The sequence below is a fragment of the Athalia rosae genome, chromosome 2, assembly GCF_917208135.1.
Source record: "Athalia rosae chromosome 2, iyAthRosa1.1, whole genome shotgun sequence".
NCBI classification, from domain to species: Eukaryota; Metazoa; Arthropoda; class Insecta; order Hymenoptera; family Athaliidae; genus Athalia; species Athalia rosae.
In genome coordinates, this window is record NC_064027.1 from 20,464,912 (window position 1) to 20,483,470 (window position 18,559).

General features: G+C 37.3%; 1 protein-coding gene across 4 annotated transcripts in view; it reads right to left on the bottom strand.

The window, feature by feature from the left end:
- Positions 1 to 3,390: 3,390 nt before the first annotated feature.
- LOC105689521 (protein tincar) overlaps positions 3,391 to 18,559 on the bottom strand; it is a 63,357-nt gene continuing 48,188 nt past the window's right edge. Inside the window, exons 5-15 of one of the 4 annotated variants that reach the window (XM_048649275.1) lie at positions 17,751 to 17,975; positions 17,333 to 17,464; positions 8,673 to 9,464; positions 8,326 to 8,513; positions 7,837 to 8,030; positions 7,240 to 7,742; positions 6,954 to 7,155; positions 6,176 to 6,308; positions 5,978 to 6,040; positions 5,219 to 5,434; positions 3,391 to 5,086 (exon numbers count right to left, since the gene is read on the bottom strand). In XM_048649275.1, the coding sequence (XP_048505232.1) occupies positions 3,974 to 5,086; positions 5,219 to 5,434; positions 5,978 to 6,040; positions 6,176 to 6,308; positions 6,954 to 7,155; positions 7,240 to 7,742; positions 7,837 to 8,030; positions 8,326 to 8,513; positions 8,673 to 9,464; positions 17,333 to 17,464; positions 17,751 to 17,975 (3,761 nt within the window). In that variant the 3' untranslated portion in view covers positions 3,391 to 3,973. The remainder of the gene's footprint in view (positions 5,087 to 5,218; positions 5,435 to 5,977; positions 6,041 to 6,175; positions 6,309 to 6,953; positions 7,156 to 7,239; positions 7,743 to 7,836; positions 8,031 to 8,325; positions 8,514 to 8,672; positions 9,465 to 17,332; positions 17,465 to 17,750; positions 17,976 to 18,559) is intronic. The other 3 variants (XM_048649276.1, XM_048649277.1, XM_048649278.1) reach the window with 3 other exon arrangements.

Consider the following 18,559-nt stretch of genomic DNA (forward strand, 5'->3'; position numbering starts at 1 on the left):
CGTTTCATCAAAATCGCACGGTATATTTCACGCACATCTAGATGAATCCATTATTCTTCATAGAAATAGTTATTATTCATATCTATGATCGATATACATGTATAATCGTTATACATATATGTAAATATTTATAAATACATATCGATAATATTTATGCTATAGTGTGCTATTCTAGTCAGTCTTTATGTACAATATTATTCTTACACAACGATGTTTTTCAATTAATTTAAATTTCATGCTGTTGCCTGTAGTACACGATATAGTTGTGTGTATGATTATTAAATGTATTTATATAAGTACGTCGGTTTATTTACAATGTAATACATATGTTATTCATCTCAAATATTTCTATATATGTACTTAATATTCACACAGTTAAAGCCAGGCTATATGATTTATGCTGATAACAAAAGTTTAAATAAAAAATTTCACTAACAAAAATTTTCATAACATATGTATTATAAGTATATAGGTGTGGTACACGTTACTATTACGACGTAATTCGTAGTTTTTATTTATTTTATTTTTCGTTATGTATTTAACCTACATAAAAGTATACTGTATAGTATATAATATCCTTGTTCGAATTTTTGTCACGTTCTTGGTTTTTTCTTCGATTCCATGATTTTTTCTCATCATCATTATTCCATTATTAATATTCGTTTTTTATTCATTTCTAATGATTTTATTCAGTTTTTGATGTATTTTTTACTCTACTTGTTTTTTAGTTCTAATTTTCCTTTATTCGCCTAACTTTTCTTCTTCTTAAATATTGAGCACGTGCTTGGAATAATTTTGTTCAGTAATTTATCAGATGTACGACAAGAGATATACAAAAATGCATATATTTATATTCGTTACGTGAATTGAAATGATTTCTCGATATGAAGCTGGTAGTGTGGTGTATTTAATTATTGATTTATTTTTCATTTGATTTAATTTTTATCAAATTTTGATAGTTGTCTATAATTCATTTACACCTATTCATTCATTATTATAAATTCATATTGGTACGTATATAGTAATTACATTAATTAATATTATTATTGATCATATTGTGTCTTGATTATTGTGCAGATATCGATGTATATGCAGTTATTGTGTATAACAGAACTGGCTTCAGTTTCAATCTTCATGCGACTAATCAATTAACTAGCCCTCGTATATGTTCACTCATTTTTATCTTTGTTTCTATCGTTCAGGTATGTGTAATTCAAATTTTGATACTATCGATATTTATTGTAGACAATGTATAATAATATTAGGTAGAGATACGGTGATAATAATCCATCGGGTATGAAAATATATTTTATCGGATCAGTTTTTAGTAGCAGTAGAGACTAGCGGAAACATCAGAAATTTGAGATATTATTTTTCGGTCTTACCTTTTCAATTTTATGTCTTCAATTATTTCATCGTTATCATCATTATTATCATTTTTACGATCATTATTCTACATCATCCGTGATTGTTAGTCCGAAACTACTTGTTTCAATTAATTTATTTCTCTTCAATTAATTTTATAGAAAGATTATTTAAATATAGGGTGTAAGTTTTTTTCGTTTCATTACATTCTTTTTCTAATTGTTTTTCTTTAAGTAAAAAATGTAGGTCCAAATTATGTGTATAATTATTATCAATGTTACTGATGTATATGCGGAATTCATTTCTTTTTTTTTTTTTTTGTTTCATGGCTTTTTATGACAAATTTTTGTGTATATATTATACTTATATATGGGTATATAAATTATATATGTTTAGAGAGATCGCGATATGAAAAAACTACCTATACATATTATATTATATTATCTTTTGCCTATAATCTGATGGTTTTTTTATTATTTTTTTTTTTCATTACCAAAACAGTATCAAATTTTTGCGTTCCACGATTACGGACGTAGAATCATTTTTCAAGAGGTTGATGAATATAGATTGTTATTGTAGAATCTAAGAGCCATTTTGTAGTTGGTTTGATTTTCTGAAAAATTCGCCCGTCACACTACGTCTCACTTCTCTTGCAGTTTATTCCAGTTCTTTTTGTTTTATCTTATTTTTTTTTATTTCTCTAGGTCATGTATGTTAAAATCGTAAGATGGAAATGTAAGTATATCAGTTGTACGTATAATATTATGTATCTCACGTCGTGGTCCTCACAGTACGATATGTCAGCCTGATGATGACAATTCCTATACCCTTTCTATTACTTTAGAGATTATCATATCTAATCTACCAATGATTCCTTCTTTACTATACATAAGAACATGTGGAGATTCACCTATTACTCACATCTGCAATTTACTCTACTTCTCTCTTCCTTTTTCTCCTTCGTCATTACTCGTTTTGTTTATAATTCCCCGTAATTAATATACAGATTGAATTATAAATTTTATTAACTAGTGAGTATGATTATTATTATCATTATTATGCTATCATTACCTGATGATAATTAAGAATAATTATGAGTTACGAAGGGACGTTTACGCCTCGATTATTATCATTGTAATTATTATTATTATATCAATTATTATTCAAGAAACATTAGTGATTCTAAACTACATATTCGAACACAATATGAAATCATGTTTCATGGCGTCGTATCTGGTTTCCTTTGTCTTTGAATTAATCTTTCCTTTTTTTTAGAGTCCTCTCATTTTGCGACGTAATATTGATATTATTACACTAATTATATCGACCGTGATCACTGTGGGTGATTTTATTTATCTAGATACGTATAATATACACATGTATAATACGTTAATTACGATTACTAATTTGAATAGTAAAGCTACGTATTAATATGCTAGTAATATTACTATTAAATTTAGCATTATTATCATCGTTATCATTACGTCGTAGAATACACCATACTTTAGCACTGAAATTTTATAATCGCATCATAATGAAAATAAGTTTGTTTTGCGTAAGATTTCTTCTTCTTTATTCTTTTCGTTCAATGTGATGAATCAATCATTGGAATAATATACATTGATTATTATCTTAATTTATTTTGTCCACGCGAATGTTTTAATTCTTTCATATCGAATGCCCACATATTTTTTTTATTTTTTTTTTCCAGACATTACATTATACATGCAGTACGGAGGTATTGAACTAATTCAACATGTTATTTTTTTTAATTTTTTTCTACGATTACTCGAAATGACTTGATGACAGGTTTTATGGATTTTTTTTTAATTCAATGATCTATATTTTTGTTCTGTTTTTTTTTTTTTATATTATATTTTTATGCCTTCAGACTTCAGAAACTTATAATAAATATACATAAATTATACACAATTAATTCAAATGGTGTAAAAATTTCATACATTAATATATACAAGAAAAAAAACAATAATGATAATAATAATAATGAAAATTAATTATAATAATGAAGATAATCACAATAATAATTATTATTACAATTATAATTTTCAATACGTATAATATAATGATTCGAATCATCAATTCCATTAGTTGAAATTATAAGCTTAAAATATCATATAAAATAGATAATGTACAATAATTACTATGAAAACACTTTTTTTTTATTCACCACTATTTATTCATTCATTTAATTATTTATCATAATGATAATGTTCTTATAAAATTTGTTATGGATTTTTAAATTTTTCATTTTAGGTCTATAAAAATGAAAATCTACCTAATTAATAAAAAAAAAGAGAGGAACTATAACGTCCCTCGTATGAGTGATTCATTAATCTCAATGATAATCTGTAGACATAATGAAATAATAGCTTTAGAAAGGTTTAATGATGTTTTTAATTTATTATAATTATATTATTGTATGGTATGTATACTCGTATTATATTATAGGTGGATGCATTTTGTTACTTTTTATTATCCTTGATATTGTTATTATTAGCAATAATGGTTTTATTGATGTATACGTTTATATTAATTTGCTTATATTTTACCAGTGAACTGGATTAGAATTTTAATATCATTCATCCGCTTAATGGGGGAGGCAAGTGTCGGAATCCCCGCTACTAGCCATAGAAAAATTAGCGGAGTCTCTATCGGTTTGTCTAATTTGAGCAGGTGTTGATAATTTGCCGGCAACCTGTAACGCCTGAGGAAACGTATGATGACCACCTCCCGGGAGTATCCAAGGTTGCGAGTGGATTTGAACCGGTGGAAATCTTTTTACAAAAGGATTTGGACCACCGTGAAGTAATCTAACACCATTATGGTGCGACGGTAATGTTGTATGCGCCGTTGGAAGCGCCGTTGTTGTGTTATTTGTTATAACATTGTTACAATGCGAAGGTATCGTAGTATGTCTAGGAACGGAACCGCAACTTCCGGTTGAACCACCGACCCCGTTGTTGTTGTTGTTATTGTTATTACCATTGGAAATATTGTGAGATGCGTGAGGCAATGGCATCGTTGAACAATGTGGATAACTTATCAAAGGTTGCGTCGGGTAATGAGGAAGCGTAGCAGAAGACGCTTGCATGGATCTTAAATCGTTGTTCTCGGTAAAAGATGTCATTCTCATATTAGTTGATCTTCCGAACGGTTCTTCGTTTGGGTTCAAAGGCTCGCTCAATTTTGGCCTCGATAATTTACGACGTATCACGACGGTTGCTTCGTTCGGATTTTCTAAAATTACGGCCGGGCAACCGCTACCGGATATTTCGGACACGGTAACACCGCCTAGAAGCGGTGTGTGATTTACATATTGTGGGGAATATGAATTGCTTGTACCAGGCCGGGAATTCGGTGGTGAAAATGCAGTTTTTGCTGTCGGTGGTTGAACACCGCGTTGGAGTGAACAACTTCTCCATTGCGGTTCTTCACGTGGTTCACCTGTTAGATCGTCAACAGATGTTGCTCGTCTTTGTGAACTTATGTGACTAGCGTTACTGGCATTACTTGCATTACTTGCGTTCGAATGTACGCCGCTGGATGTTTCGCTGTGACTACTGGTGTTGCTGTGACCGGCTGAATTGTTGCTACCGTCCAACGGTGGCGAATTCGAAAAATCCGACCTCGGTGTCAACTCTTCGTGAGGCATTCCGGAATCTGCACGACGCAGACATCTGGGCGCTTGCCCAACGTTTATCTGAAATAGAATATACGAAGTTTTTGCGTTATTGGAAGTTCAAAATTGTGATATCACACATCGCAAACGTGCAAGGAACAATATTTGTTGAAAATAAACGAAAGCTCATCGAGGATAGGATTGTTATTGTACCTGCGTGTTAGTATTTAGTGGCGCGGTGACGACCTCCGAAGTTAGCAGGGTGTTAGTTGGGTTCGGAGACGAAGGTGAAAAGGGCAAAGGTAAAGGTGGGGGATCGGGAAGAGGTTCCGGCGTTAAAAGAGGAGAAGGATCTCCTTCTGAGGGTTGAAGGTCACGGTTACCGCTTGCGTAGTACGTCACGTGATCGTCGTTCACGCACTCCAACAACTGTTAAAATTCATGCTACGTATTAGTCCAACAAGCCAAAAACTTTTCTCTTGTTTTATTCATCTGAATCATCGATATAGATTTTCTTGCCGTCTACTCTAGCGATTCAATAACACAATCAACTTTCTTAGGTCTTCGTTCTAGCGAACTAATATGTCTAAAAGTCAAATGAAACGTGAATCTCTGGATTGAAAAATTCACGAAGAAATCAATCAAATTAACTTCAAATCTAATCACAAATCCCCAGTAATTATTCTCTAAGAATCTTATCTCCCATAAACTACACACACACATATATACACTTGCAATCAAATTCGATTCTACGAATAATATATTTTTTTGTCTAATAATATTATTTGCTAATAAATATGAATACTTCGTTCTTCTTTTTTTTTTATCCGCAGAAAGAAGAATAATTACGACACAAATACTAATCTACGATTATGTTAATTACACAAATTGTTATTATTTTTGTTATTTCAGAATCCACGATGATAAACAATGAGAAATTATTTTAGTTTCCTTTTCAATCTATGATCTTACGTCGACAATTTTTGGCGCTTGTTTATAGCTTCTACCAGTACGCGGTAGCAGCCATCTTCCCCACTGTTAAATATAATGAGAATGTTGATATAAATATATGGGTTACATGTGAAACAAAATTGAAACAACTGTAGCTAGATAATTCAAATGAAAGAAGTAAGTATTTGATAAAAAAAAACATAGTTTTTTTCATTTTACCTTATTTTCCTCCGAGTTTGAATCGTCAGCTGGGTCATGCGACGCAATTAATGGGAGTTCCCGTAACGTTGCGTAGTCCCCATCATCATCTGGTCCACCATCACCGACACCTCGTCTGGTTTTTCCCTTATTACTACATGAGAAAACCACCAAAGGGTAACAAATTTTAGAAACATGGTTTGTGATATCGAGGTAATCATAATTCTAATAAAGCAGCGTTCCATGATACAAAATAGAAAATCGGTCACGTGATTTACTATATTACAAATAGCTCTTATATCATTTCAATGAATTTCTCAAAATTCAAACATACAACGCAATTATAATGCAAAAATTCAAAACTACTGAACGAAAAAACCAAAAAAAACTGTGCGTATTTTTTTTCTTTCTTTCTTTTTGTTAATAATAAATAACAGACTAATTTTTCTTTTTGTTCTGGATTGTTTAACGATATCAACATAACAGCGCCATTCGTGCAGATTTGTTAACAACAAAATATAGTCGGGTTAGTAGATAGAAGAAATTATTTTTACTAGATGTATTTGGATTGTTTATTTATGTTTTTAATTTCATATATATACTCGAGCATGTGGGGGTGGTGAGAGGACAGAAAAAGGATCAGAAGCATATGAGGATAAAGATAAAACCAAGAAATAGAGAAGAAGACATTTTTTCTCCGACATAACAAGCAGGCAAAAACGAAGACAGATTACACGAGAATAACATAAAATAAAGTAAGACACAAAGACACCAAGAGGGAGGAGAGGAGGGTAGTTACCGCGCGCCGGACGTACTGGGCAGGTCGTTGAAGGTGACTTTCGGTTTCAATTTCTTGTTGAGCCAGCTTTTATCTCCGGTTTGAGGAACGCCGGCGTCAGCCGGCGATTGGGCAGGAGATGGACGAAGCTTTGGTCTCAACCAGTAAATCTGTTCGTCTCCGTCCGCGTTTGATTCACCGTCTACAGAGTCGGAGTTCGCACCTAAATCAAAAAAATAAATCAATCAATATATCGTTTCGAAAACAACTGGCGATACACGTTTTACACTTTTCCATCGATCCTCACCTTGCGTTCTCGCTTTTCTCTCCATCGCGGCCTTCTGGATCACGCTCATTATGGCCTTCTTTGGCGAAGTATCGGCGATTGTGTAAGTCCTTCCATTTCCGACGACCAGCAACGGCGCGTTTGTACCTTCTTCGTCGTCTCTCGCCGAGAGAAGATCCACGTCGGTCACAAGTTTCACCGATCTGGCCGAACGGACCGTCGCCCTCCCTATCGTTACTCTCAATTTGAATATCCAACGTTGTTTTATCGTCAGAAATATCCACAGAACCAGCCATAAAAATAAGTGAAGAACGGTCCCGATTATACAAGCCAGTATAGCGCCATCCAAACTACCGCGGTACACCACCGTGTAATCGTATAATAATGGCGCACTGCATATCGATATGGCTAGAAAAACGCAGAGTGCTACGCAATGAGTAAAATATCCCCATCCGGAACCGTTACGACCTTCTTTTAGAATTATCACGCGACGTTCTCGTTCTTGATTCAGGAAAGCGGTGAATCTGTGCGCGATGAAAAAATGAAGGAAAAAAACAGATTTAGATACGGTGGATCTCATTAAATGTTGTTATTATATTTTTTTGTTACTGTAATTACCTGCCGTGCGCGTAAAGGTACATCACCATGCTCGAACAAAGCACCAGCAACGACGAAAGAGCGAAAAGCGCTAAAGTTACGTGGGGATTGAGCAGGAAGTAAGAATCTCCTAGGAATGTTGAAATCGTACTCGTCGTTGATATAGTCCTGTGACGCAACATTGGAAGAACTTTCAACGGACCGACTACCTGCACCTGGAAATTTTAGAAAAATTCATTCGGCGGTTCGCACAGCGGAATTCGGGATCTGGAAATAATCCTGGAAGGGTTTTCTATTTCCCTAACAATAAGTGGTTCACAATTATTATTTGGAAAGATTCGATGGGGATTGCAGCGAAGGAAAAAATTTTGGTTTTTTTCAGATCGGAAACAATGTAGCGAAATGAAGGGTTTCCAGCCGCAGACCGGGAGGCAATTATTTCTGTTTCATGCTAATTATTTAAAAAATCTCCAAAAAAAAAAACTCAAAAAACAAAAAAACAATCCTTACCTTGTACAAAACCGACATTCCAGCGTAAGCTAAAAGGCTCTGCGCTGAATTGGCGAGTAATTGGAGACTGAAAATTGTTCCAAGAGCTTTATTGCAAGACCAAAATACCGCAGGGTATCTAACCGAATAAACTGCCAAGGCCATGGCGTAGTTGAAATATTCCAAAGTAATCGGACCGTAAGATTCACCTGAAATATTCGAAACAAATTTATTCAAATGTATTCGGCATTTGCGGCTTTTATCATTCGAACTTTTGAGCTTTGAACTTTTATCATAGATTCAAGAAATTGAAAACCAAAAATAACGTTACAATTAAGGAATTTTCAAAAGAACTTTATCTTGCTAACCGGAATGGAATTCCAAATTCAGATTTTCCGGACGGTCGAGATCTGCGAGGCTGTTCATTGTCAAGGCCATGCTTTCCGCGGTCATGTTGCCACCCTTGGTGGGTTTCGTTGGTCTGGTAGTAGAGGAAGCAGTAGTAGTAGTAGTAGTAGTAGTTTTAACGGTGACCTTTTGCTTCAGTTTAACTTTGAGCGTGTTGTTTTTGGACGTTGATTTGTTTACGGCAGTAGAATTTTTCCTATCCCCTGGATTGTTGGCGACGGGTTTCGTTGTAATTTTCGTATTCAAAATTTGAGTAACCGGATCGGAGGTGGTTAAAACGGTGGTCGTTGTCGCGGTCTTCGGAGTCGTCGTAACCGTAGTTTTCGGTAATCCGGAAGTAACGAGAACCTTCGACGGAACAATTTCAGACTTTGAACGAGTAGATTGACGGGTCGTACCACTCGTAGTTGTGAACGCGGTCGTTAACGGATCGAGAACACCCGGATAGTCGCTCTTATTCGAGTTAGTTTGCCTGCTAAATCCGTGAAAATATTCCCTTATATCCAGCAGCGATGGTTTGCCGATTTTCGTGACCTTCGAGCGTTCGTCCTGATGGTCCGTAATGGGGATATCCGTAGTCGAGGCGACAACGTTCTCCATATCTTCGTCGAATAAAGTCGACGTCACGTAAGGTTGAGGAGTTATGAATCCCGATATTGTACTCAAATTCCCCGGCGGGTTCATAAAGCTCAATACCACCAGACGGTCCTCGTGGATCACTACCCAATCAAGATCCGTGCGCCAAATGGCTTCTGAAATAGCGTTAGAAAAAAAAAAGAAAAAAAAATTAAAATAAAGGAGAGAATTTAATATGGTATATAATTGTATTACGCGCACGTATAGTGAACGAAAATTACATCAAAGACATGTCCGAATTAATTACGATCGTCGATTCCCTTTGACATCCCGACTGAATTGGAAGCGCGCCGCTCTCGAAGCGCTTTCGAGTACTGCGGGATGAAAAGGGAGATGAACGAAAAGAGGATGAATGGGGAACAAAAATAAAAAAAAAATAAACATAAAAATAAAAAAACTGCATGTCAGATTGAAAAATTGAAATCCTATTCAAGTAGCAACCGACGTAAGACGTCAAACACTTTTCATCGAATCAAGCCGCTAACAAGTGTACATATGTATACGCTTGTGAGGGTATTTCAGAAGGGGGTCGCATGAGATGAGCTAAATGAAAATTGTCAAAAATGAATCGAAAGTCATTTACTGCGCGACGGATACGTCCGTTTGAGAAACAGTAAAAAAAAAACAGGATATTGCCGGCAGGAGCGGACAATAATAGAAAATAGGAATTGAACTTGCGAAAAAAGTTGTAATTTCCTGCGTCTCGTGAATTATCGTTTTTCGTTGATATCCGCCTTTACCCGTTTCTATTATATCAACAGAAACTTATTTCGTGCGGTTAACCTTTGTGGACACATACATAACGTATTCGAATCTTTTTATCCAAGTTTTCTACTCTTTTTTCACTCACAAATTAGTTTTTCTTTTTTTCCCTTATTTTATCATTGTTTGTTAAATTCAGTGGTGTGTAACTGTTACGATGTATCGCGTAACATGAAATACTAAAATGAACGTTCGTTGTTTGGCATCTGCAGGACTACGTTTGTTCCCAAGTTGAACTCATAGTCCTGTTTCTACTTTAGGGGGGACAAAATTAATATCGTCAAATATTTAAAAAATTTTCTATTCTCATAACCTTTTCAATATTTCAATTTCAACAGTCCCTTACCGATTTACCGATGCAGTGAATATTTTACAATCGATTTTTTTTTTTCACACAATTTTTTTTACTTCTGAAATGACGATAAAATATACATTATACATAAAAATTCATTCAAATAATAGAACGCTAACCATATCTCTGTACACTTTTGTATTCTACATTCTCTACAACTTGTTTTTTTCTTTGATCAACCGTTCGCCTAATTTGCGCAACCCTTAATTTTGCGCGTCACGTTCATTGTAAGTAAAAAAAAAAAAAAGAAGTAAAAAATATGAGGAAAAAAAATTTAACCCTCGCGGACCAAGTTGAAATGATTTATAAGGCACGATACAGTAGTGGTTAAAAGTTACCCTCGACTAGAGGGCGGTTAACGGGGGCGAAAAAAAAAAATAAAATAATAAAACAGAAAAAAAGGAAAACACGCTCCGAAGGTGAGCAAGTAGAGACACCGCTTAATTAGCGAAACTAGCTGATGCGCCATGCGGCCTTAAAAAAGGGTGGGGGGCACAATTTAACTCCTGTTCCGCGCTTTAGAGGCAGGTAAAAGAAGGTATTATATGTACATAGAAAAAAAAAAAATTGAAAATGTAAAAAGATACCGAATTACTTGGCGGGGGGAGGGGGTAGATTATCTTGGTACGGCCCCCCGCTAATCTAGCGAGTTTCCGGAGTTAGGGGTCGAAGGGGGTGTTATAATTCTCAGTTCCTATATATATGAGGATGTAAAAAAGTTTGAAATCCGATCCTACTGGCGGTGCAGATTAAGCGGGGGCCAAAGTTGCGAACTGCTAGCGGAGCTGCAAAAAGAGTTACGGGGGATTCTTCGACTCCTCTTACTTTTTTTTCTTTCCTTCGCCCTTTCTTTCACCCTTTTTCTTACTATTTCTCGGAGCCGCCTAGCGCGCCCCCCGCGGTTTCTCACTTAGGGGGGAATACCGATTTATGTATTATCATTATGTATTTTAAACATGTGTACACGTAATGTGTAGGTGCAGCCAACTGTGAGGAAACCTTGCATAAAACTTTTCCCTTCACTTGAACCCTTCTCTACGTCAAAGTGGATCGTAAAAGTTCAGATACAAAAACTGCGACAATTTTTTTCTTCGTGCTTTTCTTTCAACATCTCCGTACACCGAGCCACCCCCTACCTCCCAATTTTCAGAAAAATTTTCAGAAAATTTTTATGCGCTTTTCAAGATATTAACTTAATTTTTTATCGAACCTATTCCGTTACGATGATAGAGTTTTTGAGAGTTTTCGAACGGAAAGAGTTTTTCAAAGTTTCCCAACGGTATAACGTCCGATAGAATTTAATGATAATTCAGAAGAGTATGGTCATTTTCGTGGATCGAAAGTTTTCCGTGATACATATGAATAGGTAGATACTATCTCTCCTGTATGACGACGAGTGCGTCTAGGCGTAGATAAATACGTACGTCTGTTAGGTCGAGTTTTCCGTTAACGTAAAGAGAGAGGTGCTTTTGATTTGCATGATAAATTTGTTCAGCGATACGTGCGCACCAGTTGTGTTTCCGTGTACAACGTTCGCCGGTGGCGGCCACGGTCGTCAAGTGCAAATGCAACAGTTGAATGCAGCTACTTCTGGCCTTATAGGTAAACTCCTGTGCATCCCCCAGCCTCGCGCGGTGGCGATACTGAATGTGAACGTGGGTACCGCACCGCGATACCACACCCGGTACACATCGGCACTGTATCAAGTTCATCAATGCATTTCCACTCCATACCCTATCGGATTCAACGTAGCGAACGTAATCGCGGCGTATTCCCCAAGTAACGTTACACTCGGGTATCTATACGTACTTGCGATACGTACGTACTTGCGATATACCGGTAGGCGATATTTGTGCACGGGATATCGATCTCGGATGTTTAGGCGAGCGTCGTGCGCCGTGCACGCTCCGATGTCATCCCCCGTCTGCGGACTGGCCGCTGTTTGTCCGACTTTCTCTTCCTCCCTTCCTCTATTTCTCTCTCTTCGCCCCATTATGCGGTATATCCGTTCGGCTCAACGTATTGTTTATCTTGTTATTGAACTTGGCATTGATCGCACGGTTCGGACGTGCCTTTGGAAATGTAGGTGTGCTTCGACGAACGTGGCGTATCCCCCTGCACCGCCGCTGCGCTACGCTCGACGGTGGACGATTATAACGCGCCGTACGAAATTGAAACCGGACGGACGTCGAAGCGATGAATTAATTGAACCACGACGACGAATAGAACGACCGATAAGAAAATCGACCGATTAATCGCTCGTTAACGAGTCGATCGTCGAATGAATAAATTAATGAAACGCCGTATCGTAATTATATGTCAAAAAAGTTAACGAAACGCGAGAATTGTACTGGGGACGTGAATGAGAATTCACGTAGAAAAAACCAATGTGGATAAAATGCTGTAACCGTGTATACGTATACACGTATAAGGTTGATACCTGCAACATGTTCGCAACGAAGAGAAAAAAAAAAAAAAAAAAAAAATGAAAAAAAATCTCCATCCTTTTCCTTTTTACGACTCCCGAGACGCTCGTTCTACACTGTGGTATACATATACGTAACGTACAAGCTAAAAACTACAACTGCAATGCACTACTTGCGATGCTATAAATGTAACTACCGCAGTAGACCAATCGCAACGTTCACGTAATAAAAAAAAAAAAAAAAAAAATGAAAAAAAAGTGCTAGAAATTAAATTAAAAATAAAAATCGACTACGTGGTGGTGTATCAACTTCCCTAGTCCAGCCAACCCCGAATAATTATGACTATACTGTACATCTTTGGTCGAAAAAATCAAAAAAGCTTCATCCATTAAGCGATCGTATAAGAAACTAACTGTAAGTACATATAAATATGTTAAATTAGTTAGCAGCCTCTGTGCAGTGTAGTATATACATACATGATGTATATATATATATGATAAATTTGTATCTGGTTTCTGCTCTACGCGATCATGTTCCAGCAGCCCAAGCACGCGCATTCTAATCAAATTACCACCTGCTAATTAGTTTACATAAAATTACGTTGCGCCACCGACGACCGACCGAAGCACGTGGTTGTATATCATCCCTCTCTACCTCTCCCTAGCCAACGTTTCGTTTGCCGATCCATCTCCCCGTTACGCCCTACAAACTACCCACGTTCAAAGCGCGGGGCGTGAAAAAAAATCTGCTTTCACTCTCCTTTGGTTTTTCACGAAAAAAAAAAGAAAAGCTCCGGATTACTCAGTCAGCATCGAGTCGTCTAGGAATTGTTGCGGGAGAAGGTGATGAATAAAAAAGAATGAGGATAAAAAGCTCACGTGGAAGTTGAAGCAAAAAAGCTCGAGCTTTTGCGTGAGGATATGTACACGCGTATTAGCTGACGGATCGCGCGTCAAACCGGGAATAATTATTCACCGCGATATTCGCGATGACAAATATTTGCCGGTCGAGCTTTATCAAAGTTCCGGGTGACCTCAAGTTTTACGCACCTCGAGACACATCTATGCAAATAACTCATTACGCCACAGGGTGGTATATTAAACGGAACGACGTATCGTCGTGATTCCTCGATAACCAATCAAGATGTTAGCACCGAGCGCGGTTATGACCAAAACATAAAATAATACGAGGCGAAGGACGGTGGTGAGGGACGGGGGAGGGGAGAGGGGAGAGGGGCAAAGCAAGATGAACCGAGCTTACGAGATAAGGCAACCAGCTGCTGGTTGGAACGTCGGTGACGACGTATTGATCGACCTGCTGCTGCTGCTGCTTCTGTTGCTGCTACAGGTGTAGAGGTAGGTGCAGTGCTTGTTTCCTGAACTGAAGTTTACGTTACGAGCTTTGTCTGAGCTTTTTTCTTTTCTTCGTTTCGCGTTTGTGTGTTTTGTTTTGTTTTGTTTTTTTGTTGTTTTCTAAAGAATTCGTACAAGGATCTAGAGCTTTTTCGGCGGTAAAAATTGATTGCTGCAGCTTACGTACGCTTTTGTTTTTTTTTTTTCCCCCCCCTTTTAGTTCTCTATTTTTCCGTAAATTATCTCTTGTTCGTATCGATGTTTCTGATACCGTATAATCTATACGTTTGAATTTAATAGAATTTGGCACGAAACAATGCAATCAACGGCGTGTTGTTAAATTTAGGAGAACGGGGATTTCATTGAATATGACGACCCCTGCTGTAATTTATACAGTTTTATACCGGGGTGGAATTGGAATTTGACGACAGATTCTCGTGTCAGCAAAATAAATGTATTGAAAGAAAAAAAAAAAAACGAAGCTTCCGTCATTCGAACTACAACGAAAAAGGAACGAATTCCGTCGAGGGAGTTTTTTTTTTATCTTCCAAAACAAAGAAAACGAAGCAAAATGAAAAAACGATCAGTAGATCCTTTCGGACACGATATTTCTTATAATGTTTTATTTTTTGCTCCGATGTCCATCATCCCACGTCTAGAATTACAACTTCAACATACGATCTTTCGATAAGATTTTGTTTTTCCAACAACTAAGCACAAAGCTCCGAGCTCCGAACCCAACCTGACCTTTATCTTCCGCTCTCACTCTCCATTCGAACGATGCAATGCGCGAACCGTATAACAACAAGGATCGAGCTATATACCGGCTGATAACTCCGACACACCACGTTGCGCCATTAATTCATTCATGCTTGCCTGTAATTAATCACTTTGCTTCACCTCACCACGTTACCGACGTATATTTACGACGAGAATAGGGTGGGCAGAACTAACCTTACCTCCGAGTGAGTGAGTGAGTGAGTAAGTAAGTAAGTAAGTAAGTTTGGCGGTGGCGGTTTTACTGGTATAATAATACATTGGGAAAGCTCGCAACTCAAAGTTCACTAGGCAAGTTCAGCTATATTCATAAGTTCAGACATTATTGTTCGAGTCTAAGCGAGCTTGATTAAACTGTTCCGAAAAGCCTTCGATATTATTTATACATACGTATACCCAGATACGTGAATTACGAAATCGTATATTGGGTTCGGGGCGGAGCTTTTCGTCGACTTACCATTGAATTGAGAAATTGACTCGCGTAAACTAAAGCAAATATCGAATTTATCATCCGTGATTTTCCGACTCGGACGACGGATAAACTTACGTCAGGCGTCTCGCCTAGGAGTTCTGGTACGACATACGTATAAAAGGCAGTAAGGAAGGGTGTGTTTATCAAGGAAACTCTAAAGCGTGGCAGCTGCGTGGGCAAATTTAACTTTGTACATTCACCAACTGTGCAGAACTGCTACTACCACCACCACCTATTACTATAATGCCACTTTCGTACGTCGTAGGGCTAATAAGCTCCGCTTTCTCTACCTTTCAAACTGTAAGGGAACAACTTCAGCCACTCTGATTATCTAGAAACATTAGATGTCGTTAACGAAACTGTTCGCATCCAGACGAGGAACGTTATATTACGTGCACCTAAAATAACGTCGTAATTGCGAAAAACCTTCCCTCATTTCCGGAACACAAGAATTACGATGAGAGTCAAGCTTCGCTAAGAATTACGTTCACTTCAATGGAATTCCGTAGAATCAGAAAGAAAGGCGAATTGAAAGATTAGAAATTAAAGCTTGACTCTATTAATTCGACTCTAAATTGCGCCGTTTCTTGAAGGGGACGTTACAGTGATAGAGGGTTTGAAAAAATGAATCCGGAGACGGCGCGATATTTGAATGGAGTATTCGTGGATATCGCAGAAAATCCCGAGGGATATTCGGACGAAAAACGTTGTAGGAATACGGGTTGAACGTTTTTCCCATTTCGTCGAAGGTTTTTGCGAAAGCAGCACAGCTTTAAAGACCGTTGGATATACTACGGGTATACCTATACCCGAAGTGTTTGCGTCTCATAAAAAAGGAAAATAAATCAAGTTGAAAAAAAAAAAAGAAAAGAGAGTCGCCGATGCCGACCGCGTCATATGTATGGCTCCTAGATTCTATTGAAAAAGCGAATTCATGAGGATGGACACGGAAAGAGATTCGAATTTATTTTCCATACGAGGACCAACGCACGGACCACTTTTTCAATACCAGATTTTAGTCACTGCACATCAGACCTGCCGAGCTTTCGTCACGCGTTCGAAAATACGCCGACTACGGAAATTTCCAAAATTAAAAATTTCTTCGCCCATTTCACTCCGTGCATGCAAAAGTGAAGTTATTCAATTTACGTGGAGACGTCCACTCGAAATCTATCGACTATCTCGTTATATTCAATTAGGAAATTGTTTTCCCAAAGGTATTCGGTCGGGTCAAATGACCTGTGAGGAACTTAGATAAAGGCCACCCAGTTTAGATCGAATTTTAGGCGGGTTTTAAGTGTCAGGCGATAGCCTATGTGTATACGAATACATAGGTATACGTAGTCAAGACAGCTTGGGGTTTATAAAGCTCTACTCACTCAGGAATCCGCAATAAAAAGCTAACCGTCTTCCTGAAGGACGCGCCCTCCCTCGTAAACACGTACCGAACCGCTCGCTTATTTCACCAGCCACGTCTCAAAATCTACCCCAAAACTCGAGCCTTCACCTTTTTATACCCCTTTATTCTCCTTTTTTTTTTCTCTCTATTCCTTTTTTGCGACCCTTAACTCTTTTCAACTGCTTGTACGTGTATATCTACAACCTATAGGGATGAAAAGTGATTTCTTCGAGATTTATACCAGGTATATAAAGTTGAAAAAAATATCGTCCCTTTGAAATCCTCAAAAGATTGCTTCTTTTCTTCTTCTTCTTTTTTTTCTTCTCCTTTTCACCGCTCGATAAATTTGGAAATGTTCGTTTTTACGTTCGCTTATTTATTCGGGTATATTTTACTCGTTGGGTTTCCAAAATGCACTTTTTAATCGATTCATTATTCACTCACCCTTTGGAAGAAATCCAGCGTGAATCAATCTGGCTTCCATCAGTAGGGATGGTAGCAAAAAACACATCGCTGTGCACAAATGTAAAAAAGCTGCAGTTGGACCACCGTGTCGCCAAAGATTGCTGGCTAATCCTGCACAAAAAAAAAAAAAAAAACAGAATTACATCTGAGCGAATAAGCGAAAAACGTAGTTGCGAATTTTCGGAGATTCGGTCACATGCATCGACGTTTTTTTTTTAACTCGAAATTGAATTTATCGTTATAAATAGTCAAAATCTGTCTGAAATCTGTGTAAAAAAAAATTTCAGGAATAAATTCTGAACGTAGTTTATCGAAGTGAAATTTTCCGTTGGTTGAATTGGGTATACCGAATTCGTAATTGAGGCAAAAATAGAGAAGCGAATCAAAGAAGGCTCACCATTATCGGGATTGTTATTTATAAGCGAGGACGGCGGGTCCCTCGTACAGGCGCTCAGATGTCTTCCTAGTTTGATACCGTCATTAGCGAGATTTCCAAGTTTGAAAAATGCGGCGGCTAGAAGAAACGGAAGAAGAAGAACCCCCGTAGCTGCTAGTACCAGACAAGCGTGGAACTCCAATTTCGGCGGCGGAGCTTCCGCCGGCCATGGAAGAGAAAGGTACGCTGGAAAAAAATAACAACGAAATGAGAATAGACTTCTCTAGAGAAATGGAAAAAAGACGGAAGATTCTGCTGACTTATTCCTTTTTTTTTTACCCCAATCCTCGAGAAGGATCTTTTATCATTATTGTGCCGTATGTTATTATACGGACGAGTGAAAATACAAGCTGGAATCCTCAGTAATTGGAAGTGAAAATCTGCCTTCTACTCATGGCTATCTATCTTTTTTTTTTTTTTTTTTAATTTTTTAATTTTACATTATTCGAATCCATTCTCACGATATCCGAACAAGATATTTGACGATAAGGATACGCCAAGATGAAAAATGGACGTTATCGGCTGATATCAGGAATCGATTTTGTATAATTACAGTTCGAAAACTCTCTGACAAAAAAAATTTTACACCAAACTTTTCTCGTCTTTTTGACGAGCGACTGCGGGTAGTCGCGTTACGTGGGAGTGGCTAAGGTAACAGCGTCTTAATTGAATGCCATTTAATTAAAGCACCGTTGTCAACAACTCTTCACAACCTTCCAGCGGTACACCATGTTTAATTTTTCTTTCATTTACCGCCTTTTTCATCGTCA